Consider the following 26,670-nt stretch of genomic DNA (forward strand, 5'->3'; position numbering starts at 1 on the left):
AAAATGTCTGCGGGCAAGCTTCTGTATGCTACTGAAGGAATTTAGGGAGATCGACTTTGGCTGCAATTTGGGGGTGTTTGGCGTGAATCTTTCTCTCTTCTTTTCCTCCACCCCCCAAAAAAATCCAAGCAAGTCTCAGACTGAACCCCAAAGTGCAACCCTGCAGAGCTGTCATAAAGCGCTGGTCTCAACCGCACATTTTCCAACTTCGGGAAATGATGGTCGGTATTTGGAATTTGCATTGGCAGGGCTACTTTTCAAATGCTCAATTAGTCCCGAGTCAGGAGGAGGAGCTTGAAGTCCCTTTGCCGCTAACTCATAGTTTTCAGTGGGCACGACCCAGCTGCTCAATCACAGCGACCGTATCCCAGATTTCTCCGTTCATTTCCATGAATCCGTTTCGCCAATGTAAACCCGGAATGTTGTCATCCTGAAACAGAGAGGCGCCTCTCTAATTTTTCTTATCTCTGCGGCCCCGCGGGTCTGGGAAGCTCTCTGGTTTCATCTGCGCACGTACCAATCCGCTCTCTCCGCTTTAACTAGAGAGGAACTAGAGAGTCGGAGGAGCCAATCGCCGCGCCTCCGTTGGGAATACTAATAACGGGATTAGCATAGCCCGGACCACGTGAGCCACGCGCCAATGGTGTCGTGCAGGCGTCTGCCAAGATGGCGGTGACGCGGTACCGGCGCTTCTTGAAGCTCTGCGAGGAGTGGCCCGTGGAAGAGACCAAGCGCGGGCGAGACTTGGGCACCTTCCTTCGGCAGAGGGTGGCGCAGGCCTTCCGCGAGGGAGAGAACACGCAGGTGGGGCGGGGGCGACGCCCGGAGGGGGAGGGGGTAGGTCGGCGCCCTGGCCAGCTGGTCCCCGTATTATTTAAATCACATTTATGTGGCGTGTTTAGGGTGGCCACCCTTGTTCTGGCAAAATACAGGGCGGTTTGATCTGGTGCTGAAGTGACTTCAAAGCAATACAGTCTATTTCAGACGAACAGCCCCTCTGGAACTTGTCACACGTGCATACATACACGTGAATTTGTAAACCTGTCTGTGCTTAAGCACATGACCTTTCGCACGCCCTTTCCAACACGTGCATTTGGAGAGGATCCGTAACTCGGGGGAGAGAGAGCTCAAATACAGGGCGTAGCATTTTGCATGAAATATGTCCTGTATTAAACAGGAGGGGTGGCAGCCCCTGTGTGTTTGTGCCTCTGTGTGATCCTTTCAGGGTCGGATTTAGGTTTGATGAGGCCCAAGCTACTGAAGGTAATGGAGCCCTTTATATGTCCAGCTGTCCTTTGTCAACAACAAATGGTCACTGTTTTTTGTGTTGAACATATGCTATTTGGTAATTTATGGACCTAATAGGTATCTAAAGCCATTTGCACATAAAATATGTATTTTATCAAAGTAATTATTGAACTGAAATACAATTAAGAAGTATATTAATAATGAAACAATTATTAAGCTCTCACTGTATGTAGGTTTTATTTTATTTATTTTATATCTTATATTTTGGAAAAGTACATCCAATATATTTTCCTTAAATTTTTTTGGGCCCCCCAAGAGGGTGGGGCCCTAAGCTATAGCTTGTTTAGCTTATATGTAAATCTGGCACTGGATGTTTGCGTAGCGAAATGGTGAAGAGACGGCACAGGCTTCTCGGTGCTTAGTCCCAAATATAGTCATACCTTGGAAGCCAAACAGAATCCGTTCCGGAAGTCCTTTAAATTTCCAAAACGTTCGGAAACCAAATCGCGGCTTCCGATTGGCTGCAGAAGCCACGTTGGATATTCCAGCTTCCAAAGAACATCCGCAAACAGGAACACTTCCAGGTTTGCAGCATTTGGGAGCCAAAACGTACAAGTGCCAAGGCGATTGGCTTCTAAGGTACAACTGTATTTCTGTGTCTTCAGTGAGGCTTACTCTCCAGGTAAGCGTGCACAGGATTTTAGCCTGAATCAAGCAGGCCCTAGGGTGAGTCATGCCTGTGCTCAGGGCCAGCCCAACACATTTTAGCACCTGAGGTGAACCATTAAGATGATGTTCCCACTTTCCGGGCCAGAGAAGAAGGGGGGAATGAAGATCTAAATCAGGGGCAACAGGAGAAGAAAGCTCTTCATTGGTATATGCTACCCTATGGATCCTGCTGCCTGAGGTGGTTGCCTCATGCTAGAGGCCGGCCCTGCTAGAGTAGCCAGATTTGAATACAGGGTGGGGTCCCTGCAACTTTAATAGTTGTTCAGAAGAGGGGTGCTTTTGGCAGGTGTCCCTGCCATGCAAGCAATTTTTAAGGTGCAGGAACCCTGCCTTTTATATCAATGGGCATCGTCCAAGACATTCTGCTGCCTGAGGTGAATCCTTCCCTCCCCAAGTCAAGAGGTGGAGTATGCCAAGGCCAGTCATGTTGTTATTTGGGCAGCTGAGGCAGAAAATCCTACAAGCGTCTCTCCCCTGTTCTGGCAGTAAAATACAATAATAAATGCATCATAGCTTGGTACCCTTTCATGACTCTCAAAATCAGCTGCCTCTTGTGCTGCCTAATATTAGAGCCGGCACTGTGCATCTGACCATTCTGCTCTCAGGTTTCCAGGAGAATTAATGAACTCCATTTTAGAGCTCTTCACTATCTAAATGCTTTTAATATATATGTATATATCTTATTTGAGACCTCACTCTTTGTTTAATGGGACTTGGTGCCAAGGGGCAGAGCAATCTGCACCCCACTTGCAATGGGCTGGGAAGGCTAAGCTAAATGGTCAGGAGTGCCATTGATGGGATATCCAGTAACAGTGTGCAAGATCCCCAAATGGGGTATTCCTGGGCTTGAGCCGATCTCACTGCTGCTGTGCAACAGCATGAGGCCCAATCCAATTTCATGTTGCAATTGTACTGCCCCCAGTACAACAATTGTACTGTTTGCACCAGGGCTCTGAATGCAGTATTAGCCATGTAAGCAGCAGGAGTGAGGGTTGAGTTACAACTTTAATATGCAGGTTGCTTCACTGTGGGTTTTTGACACTTCAGAATGAAAAGATTCCATTGGAAATGGGGTGACAAGTTAGAAAGTTCTTCAGGTTTTTTCCTGTGTAAGGTGGGATTGCCCTCCACCGCAGCATGTGGCAAGGAAGGATATAAATGTAATTATGATATCAGTTGCATGAAATTCTCTGATAAACTGCTCTTGGCAGGAGTAAATGATTGAAGTGCTGTATAAAAATACTTAGATAAATTCACTTCTCCCCAAGCCACTTACCATGACTGCTGTGTAATGTCCATAGCCTCTGTTTTTCTCTGGATTATAGCACAATTTTTGAAAAGACCCAATCACAGGAACACACCTCTTGTTCCAGGTGGCTTAAGAGGTTAAGGCTGTGGCTTTAATAGCATATACAGTGGTACCTCGGGTTAAGAACTTAATTCATTCCGGAGGTCTGTTCTTAACCTGAAACTGTTCTTAACCTGAAGCACCACTTTAGCTAATGGGGCCTGCCGCTGCACCGCCACTGAACGATTTCTGTTCTCATCCTGAAGCAAAGTTCTTAACCCAAGGTACTATTTCTGGGTTAGTGGAGTCTGTAACCTGAAGCGTCTGTAACCTGAGGTACCACTGTATAGAGACTTTTGGCAAGTACATTTCGACAGGCAGTGGTGAAAAGAGCTTCACATGTTGAAATTCCCTCTTTTGACTGACTCCAGTAAAATATACTCTTATGTGTATTATTATCATCACAGTGCTCTACAAATGGGTGTCATATTAATTCTTACATGGAAATTCCTTTTCAGAAATTTAGTATATGATGTGAACCTTGGTGCAGTGGGGAACTTGAAGGTAGGGACAGATGAAATGAATAGTAGGTATCTGGATCTGACTTAAAGAGTTCCCTAGTTTCTCATTAAAGTCTTTTGTCTCTGATTTCCAGGCAGAGCTAGGTTTTCTGCTGGCTCTGATGCGTTCAAAAATTATTCTTTTTTCATTTTTGAAATACCTAAATGTATCCAAATGCTATACACAGAGTAAAGCAAAGACAGTCTGAGCCCACAAGCTTACAATGTAAAAGACACAACACAAAAACAAAAAAGGGGGAAGGAAGGGAAGAGAAAAATAAGGAAACTTGGGGACCAGTTCTTAGTTAGTTTTTATAACCATCAGTTTCATTGGAAACGATTCAGGGGAGGAACTTGCCAAATGGCAGCTGGTCTCTTAGCTGAATTGATAGCCCTCTTTCTGTGCTGCAGTCAAGTGCCAAAAATTGTTAGGTTCCCTTGCCCTCCAGGTTGATGCCGGTTTAAAACCAGGTTCATTTCGTTTGCTGGATGTATCGGCTTTTGTTGGATTATTTCCAGGTTACTTAACTGATAGAGGCCATTTCTATGGCCTTGAGCTTTTCTTGATTTCAAGTCATGATTTGTTCAGCACTGAAAATGTTTTGGAGTCAGTTCTTAATGCCTGGGACATCAGTGTATGTATGCATTGTGGTAGTACATCACCACAAAATGGTCTCCAGGGAAGAAGAATGCACTCTTTGCAAAAATTAATGAAATAAATCTATGGCAGACACTCATTTTTAAGAGAGTCACTATCTTCTGAACATCCTCAGAGCAGGGCTGTTCTGTTACTTTTGTCTGCTCCATCCATTTCAGAACGTGCTTTTCCTTTCTTTTTGTGCTCAGAGCAGCTGATTCCTACCTTAATTTTCCAAAACTGTCATCGGTTTTGAAAAATTTAAATTGATGCTTGCAGCACCGATATCAATTTGTATGTATAAAATACTTTATATAGTAAAGAGATTATTATTTTTTGCCAAATAGCAGGAGGGATGCATAAAGAGCAGAGTCAGAGATATAAAGGTACTTTGTAAGTCTAATGTCTGTTTTATCCATGTGTAATGAGATGTGCTGGGGCATTTTTTCTTTTTTGAAAAGCTATTTCTGCTTTCCACATGATAACTGCAACACTATCAGGGTTTTTCAGTGTGAATACAAAAATATGTAAAACTCAGTATTATACAAGCGGCCTGCCCCATTTTTCTGATTTGAACACCGGCCAATATCTTGGGCTGTGGAAGAAAAGACACGTCATATTATTCTGACTTGCATAATTCATGCAGCCGATTATTGCATTCCAAGATGCCATTTGGTCATTACATGACTAGATATCATTCTTGTAGTTTATGTCACATTCCCCCCCCAAAAAAATCTCTCATTAAAAACATATGTTTATGCATCATTTTTTATGTCTGAGAAGACCAAGTATAATAAAACTTAAAAATGAATATGATAGTTAGATGACACACCTTCCACATGACCTTGAAGTGTGCTTTGTCTATCTAGTGCATCTGGGCCACAGCTATTGACAGTATCTTGGATTAAATGCATTTTTTCCCCTCTGTGAAGAGGTTTGCTCATGTTTGTTGATCTGTTTGGCATATTTTGGAGCTGTTTATTGTGCAAACACTTCTTTGCAGCACATCAGTGTAACGCAGTGTGAAGAAATCCTGTTTATTTGAATTAAGCTGTAATGGGTATTGTGTAATGTGTTCTGACATTTGTATCGTACTGTGCATTGTAATGTATTCGATGTAGGAAGTTTTCTGTCTGGTCTGGTGAAAACTAGTTTTAACTGTTGCATGGGGCCTTAACTGACAGCCGAGAGAGAATCCTTAGTATTCGGGAGGGAGGGAGAGAGAGTATGCATATTTTGTTTGCTGGGTGCAAGCTTGGAATTTTCAGTTAGACAGTATGATTGGATGGAGCTGGACTTGAGTGGCCAGACTAAATGTGTGCAATATTGTTAGTTAATTGAAAACTGGAGTGGGCTGGAGACTTGGAGTTAAGGGAGTGAAGGAAGACGGAATGCCTTGTTGGCTGATAACTTGCTGTGGGTAGCTGAATCACTTGGCTTAGGCTGAGGAGGAAAAGGGAGAACCTGAACGTTGGTCTCTGGTGACTGGCAGGAGAGGGCAGATTTCCAGGGCAATGCAGCAAAAGAAATCTCTTCAATAGGTCAGTAAAGGGTTGGATGAAGAGGCTTCCAACAGAGTCCTCCATAATAGTGTTAACTGGGGTGGAGAGAATACAAAAGCAATTTGGCTAAAGGGCTTTAATCATAGAACTCTAGAGTTGGAAGGGACCATGAGGGTCATCTAGTCCAACCCCCTGCAATGCAAGCATCTCTTTTGCCCAATGTGGGGCTTGAACCCACAACCCTGAGATTAAGAGTCTCTTACTCTACTGACTGAGCTATCCAATTTACTGTTCCTTTAAAGCTTAGCTGGATATAAGAGATTGGTATTTAAAGTGACAGTAAGAAGTTTAAAAAGTATAATCTAAAGATAAAGGGCTATTTTTGAAGTAACCAGAAAAACTTTTGCACATAATAATTGTATAATAAATAAATGTAATTATCTCTGTTAATTATCTGTATCTGACCGCTTTGTACCATGCCTGTACCCCATAGTTAAGAAATATTGGTAAGTTAAGGATTCAAAGGAAATAAGTGAGACTGAATGGTGGCAAGGCCTGGGTTTAGAATTTGCCATTGACATGGGATTTGGGTTTTGTCATTTTTGAGTAAGTAAGAAAATGCCCCCTTCCCTCAACAGACAGCTTCATTTCTTCACAGTATACTCAGGACTTTTGGGTTGATATGTGAAAGAGCTGAAGCTTAGATAGGTTTTTGCTCAAGGATGAGCTTCTGATTGTATTTTAACTCAGTGACTCTGTTGGAATAGATATGAAGAACAAAACTAGTTTGCATTTTAAAATGTAATGTCTTCCTCTACAACACTGGTAATATAAAATTTCTGTTCAATGGAAGTGTTGTTTACACTCTAGGAATAATTTCACTGTACTTTTGTACTCTTGCAGATTTCTGATCCAGTGACCTGCGATGAAATGTTTGAGAGTTTAGCCAAAATCCATACCAATTACTATAAAAACAAGGTAAGTCCTATCACTGTGACCAGGTACCCAGTGTTAGAATCTGACAGCTGCCTCTGGGATGTGTTTTGTAATCCTGATACTAAGACCCTTCTGATTTATCTTTAGCAGGGGAAGCCAACATGGCACCTTCGGGATGTTGTTTGACTCCAGCTCCCATCAGCCCTAGCCAGCATGTCCAATAAAATCATAGAATTGTAAAGTTGGAAGGTACCATAAGGGTCATCTAGTCCAACCCCCTGATAATTATCCCATTATCAAGGTTAATGGGAGTTGAAGTCCAATAACATCCAGAGGGCACCATATTATCTACCACAGTGTCTTTGCTTTTTCTTGAGCAAGCCAGTTCACCTTTTACTGTGTAAATTGGAGTGGCAAACCTGTGGCTCTCCTAGTGTTAATAAGACTACAATTGCCCCAATCCGTCGCTACTGGCTATGCTTGCTGGGGTTGATGGGAATTGTAGTCTTGCATTTAGAGGACCATGTTAGCCATCCCTTTTTCAGAAATGCATGAAAAATATATATGAAACAGCAGTGAACATGTTCGTGCTATAGCATTTAGCAAATTTACTTCAGCATACAATATTGATGTCATATGAGAAGAAAGATTAAGAGAACATTGTTCTCAGGGGAAGCAGGAGGCTGCTATATTTATATATTTTTTTCTTTTTGTTTGCATAGTATCCACGTTTGAAAGATACAAGCTTTACTGGGGTGACAGTTGAAGAATGCAAGCTAGTCCTTGCAACAGGTATTTGAGCAAACTATACTTTATCCATTTACTGTTCTGTATCTGGTTGGCTAAAATGATTCAGCTGCCCTTTACATCCCCCCTGCTTTGCGCACAGGAGTTTCCTCCCTCCCTCCTTCCCATAAATAGCCTTCCCATGAGCAAAACATTATGCAAAAGCTGTTTGTAATGCACCAGTTGTATTCAGTCTTTAATGTTAGTGCTAAGAGTAACACGTTACTTGAGGAATGTGGCACACTATGATAAATGGATTTTGTGTCCCAAAAAGTTGAGCTTAGTCTAGGAAATAGATGCAAGTGGGACTCGCAATTTCTCACTCCCTAACAGCTGTTCAAGGTGCCAGCCATTCCTTCTCTTGCAAGCTGCATGGGCTGCCAAGGAGGGGTGCTGCCTCTTGGTTTTTTTTACAATAATAATTTGTACTATTGAATACTTCAGGGTCTACCTGACCGTGCTAATACTGCTCTCTTGCTGCTCATCAGCCCTGTTTTGCCTCCAATCCTTTCAGTACAGAATTGGGGTTTTCAGCGTTTAATTGCCCTGCGTTTGAGACACACAAGTCTGAAGAAGGGAGTGTGTGTTCCCAGAGCTAATTAGCCTCAAATTAAGACTCCCGGTCACTCCCACAATAGACATCAGTAATCAACTGATTTTGTTGCTTTCCATTCATCCTGCATTTGTGGTTTCTGCTTGGGAACAAGATATACGATAAAGAACAGTCTAAATTAACCTGTGTAGAAGCTGCTTTCTCTGCTTGGTTTCACTTTTTACAGTTCAAGAGTTTTCTATTATACTATGATTTATCTAAGCTAACTGTATCGAGACAAACAGCCTTTATAGAAACAGTAAATTTAAACATTCCTGAAGTGTCCTGAAGCTAAATAGCAGTCTTATGTTCTGGCTGCAGTGCATAGAAAATGCTAGTCTTTGCTGGCTCCACATGTACTGTTCTAAGGAGAGCAGGTCTGCCCCGGGCAGCAAAACATAAACTTATTGAGATGGAAACGAATGGTTGTTTCACACCTTATGGTTTTTAGAGTGTACTTTAAATGGAGTGGTTGGACATGATTAATGTGAGTGTTCAGGTATGTGAACTGCACAGGCACATGTGCCAGGGAACTAGGACTGGCTGTGGCTTTCTGTCACATGTATACATGATGGCAAACATGCATCTATCACCATGTTACTGTTTAAGCAGCCTCTTAAAGAAAATTGTTTTTATAATGAAAACCCTATTATTATTTTTTGTCTTTTCTGACTTCCTCTTAATGCAGCTAGCTTGAAGCAGATGGAAGAAGCAAAGAAAGGAAAATGGACAAAGTTACGTGAGAAATTTTCTGCCAAGAATCCTGAAGAAGATTCCAAATGATAACTTTGTGACACTAGCCAATTTTCCTAAAGCTCTATATTTTGCCTCCTTGAAACAGAGGTTTGTTTGTTTCATTTGCTTACCTAGGATGATGTCAGACTTTTTAAAGCAAAGATCTGGTTTTGACATCTCATCTCAACCATTTCTATCTCAGGGAACAATGCTTCAGTATTGGGTGAAGCTATTCTGGAATGGGACAAGCAAGCCCTTCTTGATTACATTGATTTATAGGAAGATGTTAGAAAGCCTTTAAATATATTGATGTGGTTGCCACTCTTCGGCATGTCTAGGTGTTTGCATGTTCTTTAGGGAAAGGTGATATGCTATTGAACACAGCTGGTATGCAGTTGATATGCTGGGCCATCACTGAATTGTATTTCATGGCTTTTTAGAATTCAGAATATTCCCAAACAAATACAGGCACTATAGCACACAGATGTGTGGTCTTGTGTGTTTTACTGGAATGCCACCACTTATTCAAGGAAGGCACAACTGCCATATGTTGGTGCAAAATTGTTGCAGCAGAGCACTCATTTTCAACCTATTTGTTCTGTAGAATACCAGTTTTTGCTGTTAAAAAAATGGGCAATAGTAGACAAGTTTCTAAAAACAAATGGTTCACCATAATCTGCCCCTGCAATACAAGCAACATCTGTTCTCCTCTAGAATGAGAAAACAGTTAGGGCCAGTAGATATTCCAGCATTCTGTGCAAACATGGAATTCACCCTAGAATGAGCCTAGGAACACCCTGGAGTCTTGTGGCAAGATTAGTCGGGCTAGTCAGAGCATTTCATGAAAACCTACCGAAAAGGATATGTATGAAATATTTGCTTAAATAGCTTCAGTATCAAGCAGAATCCAACTACAGTGGTACCTTGGGTTACATACGCTTCAGGTTACATACGATTCAGGTTACAGACTCCGCTAACCCAGAAATAGTGCTTCAGGTTAAGAGCTTTGCTTCAGGATGAGAACAGAAATCCTGCTCCAGCGGCACGGCAGCACCAGGAGGCCCCATTAGCTAAAGTGGTGCTTCAGGTTAAGAACAGTTTCAGGTTAAGTACGGACCTCCGGAATGAATTAAGCACTTAACCCGAGGTACCACTGTAATCCAACAGATCTTTAAAAAATCTGCTCAGTCATGTTAATGTCCGACAAGTTTGTAGCTTTACCAACAAGCATATCAAGAGGTGATTCCTTCTCCCTTCCATTTTATTGTATTTGGTTGTGTTTGTGTTAACTTAAGGAAGTTACCACATTAAAACTTAAAACAATATTTGTAAAATATTCCAGAGCAAGACCAATTGCAAAGCTGCACTCTTGATTAATGAAATCTTTTCCCCGCCCCCCTTCAACCTGCACTGTAATATGTACCTTCGAGGAACACCCTGCTTGGGTCAGAAAGGAATGGAAAAGCATATGGAGGCTGGAACAAGGAACTGTCATCATCTCTCCCTAATCATCTCCCTCTAGCGGCCACTCTCACAGTTAGACAAACCTATACCTAATGTACTTCGTTTTATTTACAGTTGAGTTGTAGCCTGGCTGTTGAAGTTGAACTTGCAATGCTTCTAAATGGTTGGGGAAAAACTCTGGGGCAGTGTATGTTGATTAGGGAAATTCTAAAACAGCCTTTCGCAGTGTGGTGCCCTCCAGTTCACACCAGCCCTAGCCAGCATAGCAGGGCTGATACAGGTGTAGTTAATTTACATCTCAGGACTTTTATAATGCACTCTTTTTCTCTCTCCATCCTTCTCCCCAAACCTGTTTTCTTACACTAACTAACTAATGACCCTTCAATGTCCATTCTGATGATGGTTGAAATATTACTGCTACCTTGCATTAGCCAACTGAAATAATCCAGTTCTACCACCTTTTAACCTTCCCAGAAGCAGGCTAACGCCCAAGTGTGTACTGTCTTCTAACCTATTGTGTGGGCGAGAGGGGGAAGAGATTGCTCTTTCACAGTGCAGCACAAACATGCAATCTTCCGCTAACGCTGATAAAAGTCTCTCCATGGAACAAAATGCCATTGCATTTCTCAACAATAGAATCTGCCGCTCATCTTCAGTCGAAGTGTTAAGCTAATAGTAGATTTTCTTAGTTTCTTCTTGGGTTAGATAGGATTCTAGAGATGAAGAAAAATGCCAGTGACTCCAGGAAAACTGAGATGACAAGCTTGTAAAGAGAGATCCATGTATGTTGAATTTCATGGACTCTGTTAAAATAAGTTAAAATATAGCAACTACTACTTGCTAGTAACAGTGTCAATCCTATTTGCACCTGGCTGCGAAGCCATCAAAATGTAGTGCATGGAGACAGATAACCCATGTTATAGCAACAGAGCTATCATAAGGAGCAGCAAAGCTCCCAAATGTATGGTAAACTATGAATCCGCACAAAGCGACAAATCATACTAGTTGTCAGCTTCAGGTCTCTCTCTTGAATAAAATGCAATCAGCCCTACTGGAGATGAACAGAAGGTGGTGCCGGAATGCCAAAATATGAATCATCATGACATGAATCGGCTTTCTTTGATGGATGAGATCTGTGCTGGCAACCTAGTACCAAATATCCTTCTCAGGAAGTGCATATGTAAAGTAGAGTTTTAGCTTGGTGAAGTTGATTCTGCTGTCTCAGTGGTTCAGACTGTTCTGGACATCCACAAAGCCCATCCGCTGCCTTCGCTTCCTTTGCTCTGTCATCTGGAATATAAAAACAGGGGATTTAAAAGATGGTTTTCATTTCTTCAGTTGAATTCACAACACCATTCTTTTATCAAATTTACAAGTGTTCTCTGCCACAAACCCCTGCATGTTGAAGCTTATGAGGTCTTTCGTTGGGTGTACTCAGCTAACTGGCATTACTCGTGTAGAAATGTACCCACACTTCCCTGACCTACATGTTGTAGAGCAGGGAGTGGGGTAACCTTCAGCCACAGGCCAGGGGTGCCAAATTGAATAAAATATGGGCGAGGGGCAAGTAAGCCCCACCCCAATTAATTACAAGACGCTGCAGACACACACTATTTGAATGGCAATGCGTATCAACTGGGGGCGGGTTGCTTAAAAATGGCAGGGGGGGTTAAGCTGCCCATTCATCAGCACAGAGAATTCAATCCATAGTTGCTCTCTCCCGCTTTGCCTGTGGGCCAACTATGACAGATGGGTGGTCCTGTTGTGTGGGGGAAATGAAGATGTGGCCCATAAAGGTTTTCCACCCCCATTGTAGAAAGAGATCAGTTAAGGCAGATGGTATCTTTGGGACAGTGCATCCTCTACTGCTGATCTTTTGGGGGCAACCTGCTATTCGCTTTCACCAAATAAGAGTTCTTTGCAGAACAGCATTTGAAAAGACTTGAACGGTGGCAATAGCTACGAGTTGGATTGTGTGCTTGGATTATACGAGAGGAATAGTTTGAATCTCAGGGCTGGCAAAGGCTAGCTATTTGCCACATTGTGAATTGTAATCATAACGTTTTACTTATTTATTTTGACAGTTATTAAGCATGCCCTCTGGACAGCCTACACAAAATTCAAAGCAATAAGATACCTTTGTATTTCTACAGATGTTGCCAGGGCTGCCCTTTGCTTCATATAAAAGCAATTGCATTCAGACAACAGGATTTTTTACCCCCAGAGAGCATTATTTAGTTGAAGGGTTAGCAAATGTGGTCTAATTTTATGACATCCAAAAGTTCCAAAAAGGCGCTACTTCTCTTAGTTCATTCCCTTAGTCCCTCCCCAAAGCACCCCGTTCTTAAAGTTCTTAAAGTTTCTCATACCTGCTCCTTCAGCTCATTCAGCTGTGATGTGAGATGGGATACCAATTTCATGGTGGAATTCAGTTTATCCTGTAGACACCGGATCTCGTTCTGCTCCCCTTCACCTTCGTTGCTGACCAGTGACATGGCTCGCATCCGAGGGAACCAGTCTAGGTTCTTGTTCTGGAACAGCCATTGCAGGAAACAAGTGTTTTAAGGGAAGGAATAACTAATCAGAACAAAAGTAGCCTGGCACCGCAAAACAGGTAGGGCAGAACCTAAGAGAGGGCAGTCAACTGTCAAGATCAAAGACTCTGTTGCTAAGTACTGCCTGTTGGAGCAAGAGAGAGGAGTTATCCATCCACTGATGGAGGAGTGATTCTGCAATAAAGTTAGAGCACCCAGTGTATTAATAGCACCCCTTCAAAAGCACAATACAGAAATTAAAAACCAAGGCAGTCCTTGCTTACAAGCCAGTACAGGTACCAATTCTTGAAGTCACATCCTCTCATACATCTGGCCACTGGCAGAGGCCAGATTGCAAAACTGAAGGGAAGTAGACCCGGGGCAGCTGACTTTATTTGAGATTATATACATCACACACAGGCTGCCCACTAAAACTGCCTTTTTCCAAAGTGAAACACTTCCCACCATGCAAGAGTATTGATCGCCTTTACCTTTATCATTTGTGCTACGTAGCTCTCAGGCCCTGTGTAGTCAGTCTTGTTTTTGACTCGCACCAGCACTATGAAATACAGGTAATTCCACATGTTGTGTTCAAATTTAATGTGCTCCTCAAAAGATACAGTCTTGTTGTCAAACTTGTCCCTTTCGAGTCCTAAGGAAGTAATGAAGAAAAGGAGAATGCTAGGTTATCTAGCAACTGCTGCACCCATCCATAAGTCCCATTAAAGAGACTGATTCTGCACGCATTTTTCTCTACTTGACCTCCACTTGTAGCATACAGAAATATGAACAGCATAAGTTGGTCAGTGGGGTGCTAATGGATGGGTGGTCATGTTCACAGCAGGGAACTGGAAGAGAAAGCCTTTGGGGTTCTTCCAATCTAATTTTAGCAGGTCTTGAGCAGAAAATGGCTAGTGCCTAATGTTCACGGCTGAGCAGTTAAATTTCTAATCAGTGTACCTGTTTTGGATACTTAAAGAAATCTCTAAAATTGAAAACATGCCTTAAAAGAAAAGATGGATGGAGTAGTTTATATCCACTTCAAGAGGCCTCTTGAAATCTAAACACCAACGTTAACAGTGTAAAATAGGAAAGCTGAGATATTATGCATATTATCTCAAGTGATACTGCACTTCTGCCATTTTGCACCCACTGACAGACCATCAGAAGCCAATAAAAATTTGCTTTGAAAGTGAAATTGTGAAAACTTAAATTTGAATGCACTAAGATGGGATACATTTCTGCTGTGTTTTGGATCCTGTATGTAGACCAATGAATATCTGAAGTACAACATATGTTTGTATTGTGGGCAGTTTCAGCTGCTGCAGTCAAATGAACACCCAAAGCCTAACTCTCCTTTCTGTCGGGGCCTGCAGAATATCCCCTGAATACTTAGTTTACTTTTGGAGAAGGGGATAGTTCCTCCACCAGATAGGCAATGATCTTGTTGGATGTTTGCTGAATATATGAGGGTATTTCCTGGATAAATAGTTTCCCTGGGCAATTACCACATATAAAACATGTTGTCTTCAGGATTTCTTCTTTTTTCTGCTTCTCGCTCCTCAGATCTGCAAAGGTGTCGATGATTACACCAAATATGAGGTTGAGGACTATGATTATGACAATGAAGAAGAACAGGAGGTCGTAGATCACTCGAGCAGGGAAAAGAGACTCCTTTAGGACAGAAAGACAAGGACAGCCATTAAAAGAAAGCATGGCTTCTCTTATCCAGTGCTTTGCTGAAAAATGACAAACATTCCCCTCTAGAAATTGGCAGACAAGTTGCCAACATGCCAGTGGCTACAAGATGAATAGATTTGTTTTGTAAACAATGAAGAAAATATTTGGAAGGATTGGTTGTGTTAGGTGTGCATAATGTTGGAATTGTAAGATCTCACAAAAGGTGAAATTGTGAGAAAAGATCTGAATTTTAAAAGTCAAAAATGTGAGAAGGGAAGGTAGCAAACCAATGTGACAAGATCTGTCACACCCCTCAGGTTGAGGACCCCATTTGCCCCATATAATGTGGCGTTTGGCATTTGGTATTTAGCATAGGTGCCCCTGCGCAATAGACAAACTATTAGAAAAATCCAAATATGCACACCACGCTGGTATGCACTGGTTTCAGTAGGGCACAGGCACCCTTTGGTGTGCTGGTTTAGACCCCTAGCCAGCATTGCCTAACATGGGTTGCCCCCAAATTAACTCACATCTTTGGATGGCTTCCTGAGGATGTCACCCACACCACCTCCGTTTCTGAGGCCATGATTCAGGACAGTGACTATGCACATGAGCAGTGTGTCGCAGGCACGCTCTGAATTATCTTCCTCCGCTTCTGGAATGCAAGCAAAAGTGCACTCAGCAGGAACACAAACAGAGCACCTATGATTAGCTTTCAGTATTGTGAAATCCATATTTCTTAGCTTCATTAACTATATGCAGAAAATACCTGGCTGTTCTGCCTCATCCTTCCTTTTTAGAAGATGGAAGAAAATAGCAGAGACATTTCCAATAGCCACGGGCAACAGCTCTGCTTGTTTCTAAAATTCATCCTGAATTATATTGTCAGGGCACTATCCAACTCTTTCCATCAGTGCAAGGATCTCCACTTGCGAAACGAAATTTCCCCTACTCCTCCCATGTTTGCCCCAAAAATCTTTTCTGGGAGGGGAGTTCTCATGGTCCTCTGAAGCAGACCTGAGGGGGGCACAGGGGGATAAGAGAGGAGAAGAGTTCCACTGTGCAAACAGAAATCCTTGCAGTGGCAGAAATAAGTTAGTTGGCTGCCATCCTTACTTACATAGAGTGGCCCCTAGTCCCAGTAAGATGCTGTGGATAAGTACCAACAAAGTAACTTTGCATCTTAACTTGGACATCCGATCTTACAGTATCTTGTGCTGACTTCCAGGACACAGATCAATTTCATCCTAGTTGCCCTCTCAAGGTGCCGGATAAAATTCTCTTCACTCCCACAAGCATCTGAATTAAAGAAAGTTGCTTCAGCCACCCCACCTACCTTCTATCACTTTGGGCTTAGCAACACCAGAAGAGCAGCTCATTTTGTCGCTACTGCATGTCTCCATGAAAGCGTCCATGTCTGCTTGCATCCCCAAAGGAGTACCTGGAAGGACAGGAGGCAGCAGAATTGTCAAAACATCATCTTTAATTTCATAACAATGACAAAGTCCAGAAAAGTTGTTCCTTTGACTGAAGCCATGCCAAAAAGTATCTCCCATCATGATGTTCTTGTTCTAGGTTGCTATCTACCCAGTGTCACATAGCCTCACCACCATAAGCATCTTGTCCACATCCTTGAACTGTAACCGATCCCACAAGCTGTACTTGAATGATGCTCCAAGGACCTCCAACAAGCATGAACTAATGGTGACACTGTGTTCAGCACAGAGCCAAGTAATGTTACCCTCAGACTAATTCACAAATCTCTCACAGGAGCCTATTGAGTGGTCTATTAATGATGCCATACTGATCTGGGCCAACCACTTTGAATAGCTCTGCTGCACAATTCACTGAGTACATAATAGAGGCCAAGAGATACACTATCTTTGCTCCCATCCCTGCCATGTGGTACAAACAACTATGTACTTGTACCTCAATTCAGTCAGATTTATGCCAGGACTTGCACTCCCTGCACTAGCTGGCATATGGCCTGCTTCATCACTCAGGGCTCCTCAGTAAACCAAGGAGCCTTCCAGATACCCCATGGCTGTAGAGAGCACTTAGGAGTGATTGTGTCAATAGAAGAGGGGAAAATGCATCTCCATCAGCCAGCATTGAATGCACACACCAATAGAAGCTCTCTTCAGAACAGAAGGGAGGTAGGGTGTCCAGTCCAAGCATTCAATGACACGTGGACATGTTTAAGGAATGTCAGGGACCATGCTGAGGACGGCTGTGCTGAGGAGGAATGGTGGGAGCAACCCCTTTCCCCGAGCCTGAATCTTCCCAGGAGCGGGAGGACAGTATAGATTTGGAACAGTGGTTTGCAGAAGGGCCTAGATCAGAAGGCAGAAGCTGGGAAATACTGGGTGCGGAACAGCTAAGAGAAGAAACACGGGAAGAGAGAGGGTTAACAGATTCACAGTCTTTGGACAGCATTCCTCTGATCTCCCCAAAGTCTCGAAGAGCTCAGAAAGTCTCAGAACAGAAAGTGCAGAGGGTACAAACTCAGATTGCAAGACGGAGGAGTGACGTAGATTAATAGGGATGGAGGAGTGTGTGATACTTAATTGGGAGCACCACCATTTCTAGGAGATGTGTTCTTTGTTCTCTCACTGTGATTATTAAAGTTTCTAACTGGTAAGATGTTCCTTTCTTTTATCTTTTTATTTCCTGACACGAGGGGAGAAAGCTGATTCCCTGAAGCCTGACAGGGGGGCATGTTCAGTCTAGGAGGAGTTGATCAGGTGAAAACATGAATGAAGGAGGAAGAGCAAAGTCTCAAGCATTGAAGGTTTTGAGGAGATGATTTACAGAGACCTTCTGCAGGTGCCATGGGAGGTACACTGATGCCCAAAGATGCCATGTTGGCAACCCCTGAAGTGAAGCATCTGAACCCACTGAAATCTACACACTTGAACAGAAGAGTCGTTATATGTTGTATTTTGAATGGGGGGGGGGAGAGACTGCCATGCAAAACACATACAAGCCAGTTCTTACACAGTTGCAGTACTTTGCTGGTAAAAGCTGCTATTTATACACTCATAAAAGGTGCCCAATCCAGGAGTCTCAAATTGCACTTCCCTTAAGTGCAGCGCTGAACGTCAAAGCCTCCAAATTGCAAGCCTTAAGGACATAAACACGCTGGAGTGGATTTAGCTTGCCCATTACCAGTTATTCATTCTTGTTTGAAAGGTCTAGTACAAAATCAAGGTGAAAACCAATTCTTAAATAAACGCAGGAGGGAACATACAGGTTTCCGGTGTAATTGGATGAACCCCGGTGAAGACAAATGGGTTGCTTCAGAAGTCAGCAAATCTTAAAATCCTTTCTATTTAAAACCCTATTGTTAAATATCAAACTTGAGAGATAGCAGGGTGGGGTGGGGGAAGCAAACCTTTTGATTTAATGTTGGGCAATGGGTCTACTTCAAGGATGAAGTCATCTTTCAGAAAGAGAAAGCCTACAATGGAGAAGAGGTAGACGAGGATGAGAGCCAGAAGGGCTGTCAGAAGAATGGAGCGTCCGTTGCGTGTCACACTTTTGATGACATTAAATAAGGTCTCCTCCCGGTAGATCAAGTCAAACAGCTGAAACAGAAAAATAATAATAACTTGCTTATATGGAATCAGTCTGAAGAGAACAGGCATTCTGTGGTAGTCCTTCAGGCACATAGTATTTATTAGCAGGAAAATGATTGCCATTCATTCATCTAATCACCAACATCCCCACTTTTCTCACAGATAAATGTGAACGTTCTTTTCCATAAAGGAACAAGAAGCCCTTTGGACTCTTGCTTCAAGAGCCTAGCAGCTTCTCGGAACAGGAATTGGTTTGGTGTTGCTTGACAGTACCAAACCATCCCATCTAGTCAATGATTTGTATTTCTTTCTTGCCCACTTCATAAAATGAATAATTGCAGTCCTAGCTAGCTAGGGAGAACAAGGCAGACATAAAAAGAGGTGAAATGTTACACATACAACAGGTAGATAATAGAGAAGAAATTAGCATACCAAGATGCTGTAGAATAGTTCGTGCACAAAGAGCCCCAAGACGCTGGTCAAGATATAGGCAACATGATAGAGAAATTCCATATCCATGATCATGGCCTTGTATCCTCGGATGAATGTTCCACGGTTTCCAACAAAGCTCACCACAAACACAATCTTATTTGTCAGCTGTGGAACAAGCACAAAGCAGAGGGGAAAAGAGGCAAGCAGTTACTTTCCGGAGTGAGTTTATGCTGTTTATTATGCTACTTTAGCTTTATTGATAGCAATCTTCTGCTTTCAGTTAACACTGATATAAATCCATTGCCGTTAGATTTGCAAAGACAAACTGGTCTTAGCTCTAGGCATGGTGCCAGTACCTAAAACCCCTTGCTTTTTTCTTGGTTGGTTGGTTTGTCTCCTTAATAAAATTTATACACTGCTTGATTGTAAAAAACAACAACTCAGCATTTTACAAAAGATACAACAGTAAAATCAAGAAAATTTCACAGCCAAACTTAAAAGCCCACAAAAGTTAAAATACTAAACTAGATTAAAATTACTTTGATTTTCTAAGCATCTAGATAGGCATGTTTAAACAAGAATGTTTTTAACAGGTGTCAAAAAGAGTACAGTGAAGGCACCTACTTGATCTCAATAGGCAAGGGGTTGCACAGTTTATGGTAGTTCAATGGATCTCATTCCCAGTTAAATATGTACAAGACTGCAGCCAGAGTTTGGCCTGAGGTTAGCCAAGTGACTTACATTGAGAGCTCCCAGTATGTTCAGAGTGAGTCCAATGCCCAGGTGGTAGATGGATCGCAGGATCAACGCCACAAGGAGCGGTCGGATCCCGTAGCGTCGGGTAAAGAGAGCCATGATGGAGAAGCAGATTAAAAGCCAGGAGAGCAGGGGGATCAGTGGAGAATCCAACAGCCCTGGAAATTCACAAATTAATTCATTAAGTAGCCAAGACGTACGTTTGTAATATAACCTTCAGCAGCAGCTGCTGTGATGGAGCAGAACTGCTCTCCTGACATTGGCATCGCTGAGACTTACCTGGAAGGGGTGGGGAAGGGTGATGTTTGGATGCACACACACACCCACCAGCCCTGACCTTGCCACTGTCCTGTCCCACCCAACACCTTCCAAGTGACAGAAGTATAGCTCTGCATGCCCCGCTACTGATCACGTCACCCACTTGCTCTCTTACTCCAAGGCCACTTCAGCTCCTGGCAACCAGCACCCCTGACACCTGCATAATACCTTGTGAATACCTGCAGAGCTTATAGCCAGGACTGCTACAACAAACAGCTGTGCAAGCCTTTGGGAGGCAGAGATGCAAGAGGGCATCAGAGGAAGGAGGGAAGGAAAGATGGACAGAGGCCAGTGTTGCCCGTGGCACCCCTGACCATCATTCAAGGCACCCCAGGGTGCCACGGCACACTGGTTGAAAACCACTGATCTGCATGCTTGTTTGTTTCCAAAAACACTCATAATATTCAAACAGAACACAGCTTCTTACTGGGAACTGGTTTACCAAAGGTTTTGCAGAAAGGTTCTTTCCAGAGGGGGTTTATTTTTAATGTTCACAAAAAGGTAAGCAATTAGGGTTTTTGAAATGATAGCTTATTTGAGGTAAATAACTGCTAGCGAGTTGGCTGCAAAGGCCTAGCTGGCAAAATTGACTGAAGAACCACAGGGCCTCAGATAGCATTTTCTTTGCATGAATACCAAGTGGACAGAGTACCCCTGCAAAGGGATCCAGTGGTTGTATAAAAATCAAAGTGAGCCTGATGGAACATGTACCCATTGAGGATGCCTCGACATAAGGATAGAATAAAGCAATGATGATGTTTATGAAGACAGCCAGGTTGAAGGAAATGCTTCCCCAGAGTGTCATTCTGCGGGAGAACCAGTACATCAGTGGATTGCCTATGAGAAGAAAGAAAGGCAAAGCTGAGTATATCTTGTATGCTTTTGGAAAGTAGCACAGAACTCTCCAAAGACCCAGCAATCTCAGTGCAATTATTTATAGAGCCAGGGATCAATGCTCTTGTTTCCCCAACCCAGTTGCAAACACTATCAATTGCCAGAAACTGGGACATAATTTTCAAATGATACCTCATATTTGTGCTCGCCACATTTCAGTGGACTGCAGCACATAAAACTGGTCCAGGATCATGTCCTCATTTCATTCTTTCTACCCCTGTTTTCTGTAGAAAAGCTCACTAAGATTTTCAGTGTTAAGCAGGGAGGGTGAAACAGCAGCCCTCCATATCTTATTGGACTCCAACTCCCATCAGCCCCAGCCAGCATGGCCAATGGCAAGGATGATGGGAGTTGTAGTTTGGGCAGCTATGGGTTAGCCACTGTTGATTTAAAGGGACATCCAGTCAGCTCTCTCAGAGCTAAGAGAGGGGAATAGGGATGCTGCAGATGTGCCACCCACCCAGCAGCCTCCCTGACTGGTAGTCTCTGAGAATCCCCACACAGCAGCATAGGGAGATGTCAATGTCCATGCAGAGGCTGCCTCTACAAATTCAGCTCATCGTGGCCTGCATGACTACTATGGGGCTATCTCAGTTCATCACAGGCCCCAAATAAGTGGAAGGGCACACTCTTGAACTGGTCTTTGCTATAGAGTGAGTGGCTGCAGAGAGAGTTTGCAATGAGCTCATTGTCATGGGTAGATCATTCCTTGATGACACTTGGACTGGCAACAGTAATACCCTCCTGCAGGGGTGTGGAACTACTGAATATTAGACAGGCACCATCTCTTGTATTTTCGGCAACAGTTGAAGACCTTCCACTTTCAACAAGACATTTGCACTGAAATCTTTCCCAGTCTGCACCTGGAATTGTTTTAAATATTTCCTTTATTGTTTTACTACTTGTTGACTGCCCCTGGGTTGCTTTGGGAGGAAGGGCAAGATACAAATTTAAAGAAAAAAATAAAATAAGATGGTCTGCCCCAGAGACTTATAGAATTCAATGGATTATTGAATCATCTAGGGGTTTCCTGATTGACGTGGTTGGCACTCCTGAAAAAGTTGTGGTCTCACTGTGAAACAGAAACGGCTATTGAAATGATCGCTCCAAAGCACCCTCTCCAGGGCTATGGAGTCTGCATCGCCCCATGATTCTCTGGGGAGCTGCAGGGAATGACTTGGGTGCCACCTTCAGGACAGGGTCAGTGGAGCCCGGTGAACATCACTTGACTATCCCCACTCCTCGACAGGTGCTGCAGGGGCTTGAGCTGACATACAATTTGGCATTCTAAATTATTATCTGTACAAACAGCCTCCTGCCTTGTTCTAGTCTTACTGCGCAGTTTCTTCTGCCATTCCATCTCGTTGTGGAGGAAGGACGACTGCTCAAAGAAGTCACTGACTTTGCTGCCCTGGTCATCCTGCTCTGTTGTGGTGAACAGGCGGTATTTTGTCTCTTTGGTCACAAACTCGCAGATGCTGGGCACCGGGAAGATGATCTGCTCCATGCTGCGGTCCAGGCGCACAATCTGGGAGAAAGCAGAGATTTGAGGAGTCTTTGGTTCATATCCTGGAAGGGACCTAGGTCTTTCTCCCACTTTATCCTGGTAGCTTACGTATGGGTCAAAGCAGTTGAAAACCTTATGTATAAAACATACAGCTAAAACCAGTGCATCTGTATTTGTGACAAGCACCCCAGCAGCGAAACCCAGGAAATAAGCATCTGGGTTGGGGCACAATGTCTGCTAGAGTTGCAGCTAATCCAGGATGCTGCACCAGCAAACAGCATGGGCCAGTGCTTCAACATTGGCAGGCAAGAGTTAGCATCACCAGATGCAGCATCATAAAGGTTTTTATATGACTCAGGATAAGGTAGAGAAAGGACATGACTAGGTGGAATCTTGAGTGAGTCAACCACAGGGCATTTTTCAAAGAGATTTGCTAGTCACAAGGGAGGAGGCTACATTAGTGTATTCCGGCACGATTCCTTACATTCAAGCAGAACTAATAGGATGACAGCTGACAGGCAGGAGCCTGAGCTCTTGAAAAATTGGTTACGCAACTTAAAAGCCACACAAGCAGCAACTCTGGTGGCTAATAGAGCCATCCCAAAGTTGAGGATGAGGAGAGAAATTCTGTAGAGGAGAAACCACCATTTCCTAAAGCCTACTGGCTCACACCAGCCAGAGCTGGAGGTTTTCTATTGTGTACTGCCTTCATTCAGCTTTCATGAAAAGTAGTTTTCCCACTATTGACACAAATGGAAGAGAAAACAATTATGCTAACTTCAGAACTGGTGTACATTTTTGCCATTTGTGAGGGCAAATCAGAGGAGGCCTTGGAATCACAGTATCCAAGGCCCCCTTCATAAGCCTCTTATGGAGATTTCGGAGCAGGTCATCCACATGCTGTTAGATAATGAAATGCAGAACTGTATATTACACCGTTTAGGTCATCTGAGAGATAAATCCAGATACCAGACATGACCCCCAAAAATTCTAATTACACGCAGATTTGAAAACGTGTAGAGATAGCTATGAAAAAAGTCAACCCCACCTCTATCTGGGATGTGTGCTTCTCATAATACGCTAGTGGATCTTCCTCTTCCTCTTGGACAGGAGTTGTTGATTTCAGCATCTGGGTCAGCTGTTTGTTGTGTAGAATGAGCTGTGAGAAAGAGAAGGGGAAAATACTATATCCTCAGCTTGTAAAGGCCCGGGGAGAATCTCCTTCAGCTATGTAGTAGCAATACATTTCCTTGTATTTACTAGGTATGACAAGCTCTGGGGGGTGAGGGGAGCATATATAGTCAGGGTGGACAGGGCCTGCGCTTCCCCTGGGAGACAGCCATTCAATTCAGCACACTAATTAACAGCCAAAGACCACTAATCTGTAAATTACAAATCAGTGCCCATAAATCCCCACACAGAAATTGAATTATAACTGGGTAATGATTGTGGTCTTAGACTGTGCAATGTGAGCAAACAAGCTCACAGCCAAGCAGTCAATGTGGCTATCTCTGAAAAATAAAAGGAACGTTGGTTGTACCACAGGGAAAACTCACCTGCACTGCTGTATAAAGAACTACCGGGAGGTGAGGGAAGGTGTGTACAGAGACCACTATGCCCTCAGGAAAACAACACAAAGCTGTACAATCATCCAGTAGATTTCCTACTTTGGTGTATGGGGTTCTTTTTTCCTCTTCTGGTGTAACATACTATCGCTCAAAAGCTTTCCCCCCTGTTCTTGATCTGAAGGCCAAGAAGTAAGGCCATTTCATTGTTCCATTCTGTGCCTCCGTGACCTAATATGAACCCAGGGATGCAGGTGGCGCTGTGGTCTAAACCACTGAGCCTCTTGGGCTTGCCAATCAGAAGGTCAGCGGTTTGAATCCCCATGATGGGGTGAGCTCCCATTGCTTTGCCGCAACTCCTGCCAACCTAGCAGTTTGAAAGCATAGCAGCACAAGTAAATAAATAGGTACCACTGCAGCGAAAAGGTAAACGGCGTTTCCATGCGCTCTGGTTTCCGTCACGGTGTTCCGTTGCACCGGAAGCAGTTTAGTCATGCTGGCCACATGACCCAGAAAGCTGGACAAGTGCCAGCTCCCTCGGCCTGAAGCAAGATGAGCTCCGTACCCTATAGTCTCCTTTGACTTGACTTAACCATCCAGCGGTCCTTCACCTTTTTTCTTTTCTTTTTTTACCTTTTATTGTTAAGCCATTGCCTATTCCTCCCTGTACCCTCTGGCTAACCTGACTCTTAACCATGCACATTGGGTCATTCTGAGAAGCTAACAAATTCAACAGCGTCAAACAGCAAAAACAAATAGTAAAATCAAACAGTAAAAACACCATATAAATCATAATATATACAACAAAAATAGCCACTAATATAAGGCATATGTCCACAAACCTGTTCTGATGTGTGTGTACCTCCACAACAGTGAGTAAAGTTTCTTAAGTAGAGCCAACTGCCATACTCTAGCCACCCAGCCACTCAGTAATGTTTAAGTTTGCCTGCAACCCACAGCTCTGTTTCATATCTGCTTCTCTTCTTTGACCACCTTTTCCCAAAGCCTCTGTCTCTTCTACCTATCTTTAAGTTTCTGTTTTTTGGTCCACTGCCAACTCTGCCTCCTTCCCTTAGCCACATTGCCCTTGGGCCTGTGCATAATTTTAATCCTTGAAACTACTTGATTTCCCTCACAAACAGACTCTTTGCCAAAATGCTGATGTAGACAGCTTCACTACCTCCGCAGTTAAAAAAAAAAATGCTTGTGAACATTCCATGGCATAAATGTTTCTCAATCACAGCCTTTGGTTTCACTAGCACAAAACATCTCAAAAGCATTACAACAGTGTTTTAATAAAATCCTTTATAAACTGACAAAGTAGCAATGTCCTTAGTTAACATCCTTATGGATTTGGATCACTGAAGGCTAGTGTAGCTTCACCATCTCCACATTTCACCTCATGGGAAAATGTAAACAGATGAAAAATTAAATTATGGGAAACAGCTGCAGAACTGTCCCTTACCAGGACTGACGCAATATGTCAGCAGTATTTCCTAAGCACCTTCCTGTTTCAATAGGGAGCATGCACATACCATAGAAGAGATCCCTTCCTCCTCCTCCTCCTGAATTCGTTTCACAGGTTTTAAGAGATGCTGGAGCTGCTTGTTGTGCCGAGACAGCTGAAAACGTAAAGAAAACAAACACTGAATTGCCAGAGCCTAACAGCTGACTACAAAGTCATTTGTGGATAGGTGAAAGCTTGTTTGCTTTGAAGCCTGATGTCACTCAGTTACAATCATTAAAAAAAAAAGTCTTTGCATCAGTGCATCCTTTCAGAATGCACATCACCAGTTCAACCCAAAGTAGCGCTGGTGCCCATCATTTGGACAGGAACATTGGGATGCTCCTTGCTGGCAGGGCTGTCCCACCAATGATGGAGCAACCTCCACAGCAAAGGTTAGGAGAGCCAAGCCGGGCTGGGTGGAGGGATACCTCCATCACATCTAAACTCCCTCCAGCACAGCAGATTGGGTTTTTTAATTGCTCTGCCCATCAGTTGTACCATTGCTTCCTCCTCCCCATTTAAAGGTTTATATGGAGCTGTGGGATGAGAGTATGGTGTACACACACACACACACACACACACAAAACAATGTACTTCCTTGATCTTGGTTTGTGTGGAGAAAGAAGGAATAAAAACTGAAGGGTAAAGCAGATTTGAGTTTGAAGAGAGAACAAAACCCCAGATGTCTATTTTTTTCCGTTGGAAGTGTGTTGTATTGCATGCGGGTCAAGACTGCAGCTCCATCCACCTATCAACTGAGGCTGAAATCTTCCAATGTTGTGCTTGAGAAACTATTTTAATTGGTCTGGGGGGAGAATGTGGGAAGAGTAACCCTTTCTAATCCACCCTTCATCCTCAAGGGCACCAGTGCCTAGGAAAAGGGAAAGGAATCTTTATCAAGCAGTAAAGCATTCATACAAAGGATACCTGTAGGGCTAAAATGTAGATGTTGTGTCCAACTTCCCGAGGAGAAACATCAGAGTTCTCACACTCTTCTTCTTGAACATAGGCTTTCTTAATGACATCAACCTGTGAAATATTTCACACATAAGTCCTGGTCACTAAAGCAGGAATCTGCTATAGGCAAGGCTATAGCAATAGAATAGTAAACAGGTAGGCTTACTGTATGAGCAGAGAATCTGCTATTCTGTGAAGAATTTGGTATCCTGAGAATTGCAGGTTTCATTTTTAATAAGAAAACGCACAGCTTTCCTGTTACTAGCTCTTGTAGAGAAATGGACTAAAAATCTCAGAATCCAGAAGGGTTGAAAATAATGCCCTGAGTCTTTTTCCCTCCCACATAGCTGCCCCATCTTAGAGTCCACAAATTCCAACCCACCTCACCAACCCCTTATTCCATTCTAGTCTTTGCCAAATGTTTCCAAGTAGTATGGAAACCAAAGGGCAGCAAGGCAAATGCTC

The 26,670-nt window shown here is 43.1% G+C and overlaps 2 protein-coding genes across 3 annotated transcripts in view; one reads left to right on the top strand and one right to left on the bottom strand.

The window, feature by feature from the left end:
- The first annotated feature begins 606 nt into the window (after nucleotides 1–606).
- UQCC2 (ubiquinol-cytochrome c reductase complex assembly factor 2) lies at nucleotides 607–9,492 on the top strand. The gene is made up of 4 exons (XM_083509331.1): nucleotides 607–804; nucleotides 6,868–6,942; nucleotides 7,623–7,692; nucleotides 8,967–9,492. The coding sequence occupies exons 1-4, from the start codon at nucleotides 667–669 to the stop codon at nucleotides 9,059–9,061; spliced, it is 378 nt and encodes a 125-aa protein (XP_083365457.1). The 5' UTR covers nucleotides 607–666; the 3' UTR covers nucleotides 9,062–9,492.
- A 764-nt stretch (nucleotides 9,493–10,256) lies between these two features.
- The window catches only part of ITPR3 (inositol 1,4,5-trisphosphate receptor type 3), a 104,467-nt gene continuing 88,053 nt past the window's right edge, over nucleotides 10,257–26,670 (bottom strand). Inside the window, exons 45-58 of one of the 2 annotated variants that reach the window (XR_014527552.1) lie at nucleotides 26,176–26,277; nucleotides 25,277–25,363; nucleotides 23,225–23,335; nucleotides 21,989–22,197; nucleotides 20,487–20,612; nucleotides 19,443–19,615; nucleotides 18,702–18,866; nucleotides 18,086–18,278; nucleotides 16,028–16,132; nucleotides 15,222–15,346; nucleotides 14,520–14,685; nucleotides 13,503–13,663; nucleotides 12,847–13,008; nucleotides 10,257–11,767 (exon numbers count right to left, since the gene is read on the bottom strand). Coding sequence is in view for 1 of the 2 variants with exons in the window: in XM_083509150.1 (XP_083365276.1) it covers nucleotides 11,699–11,767; nucleotides 12,847–13,008; nucleotides 13,503–13,663; nucleotides 14,520–14,685; nucleotides 15,222–15,346; nucleotides 16,028–16,132; nucleotides 18,086–18,278; nucleotides 18,702–18,866; nucleotides 19,443–19,615; nucleotides 20,487–20,612; nucleotides 22,005–22,197; nucleotides 23,225–23,335; nucleotides 25,277–25,363; nucleotides 26,176–26,277 (1,938 nt within the window). In the remaining variant the exon portion in view is untranslated. The remainder of the gene's footprint in view (nucleotides 11,768–12,846; nucleotides 13,009–13,502; nucleotides 13,664–14,519; nucleotides 14,686–15,221; nucleotides 15,347–16,027; nucleotides 16,133–18,085; nucleotides 18,279–18,701; nucleotides 18,867–19,442; nucleotides 19,616–20,486; nucleotides 20,613–21,988; nucleotides 22,198–23,224; nucleotides 23,336–25,276; nucleotides 25,364–26,175; nucleotides 26,278–26,670) is intronic. The other variant, XM_083509150.1, reaches the window with a different exon arrangement.

This window comes from Podarcis liolepis (genome assembly GCF_965112155.1).
Source record: "Podarcis liolepis genome assembly, chromosome: 6".
Lineage (NCBI taxonomy): Eukaryota > Metazoa > Chordata > Lepidosauria > Squamata > Lacertidae > Podarcis > Podarcis liolepis.

Bases quoted from the DNA above. Each gene is read 5' to 3' on its own strand.
- UQCC2 (XM_083509331.1), top strand. From the start codon at position 667: ATGGCGGTGACGCGGTACCGGCGCTTCTTGAAGCTCTGCGAGGAGTGG. The intron at 805-6,867 runs GTGGGGCGGGGG...GTACTCTTGCAG, and splicing joins GCGAGGGAGAGAACACGCAG to ATTTCTGATCCAGTGACCTG. The intron at 6,943-7,622 runs GTAAGTCCTATC...TTGTTTGCATAG, and splicing joins CCAATTACTATAAAAACAAG to TATCCACGTTTGAAAGATAC.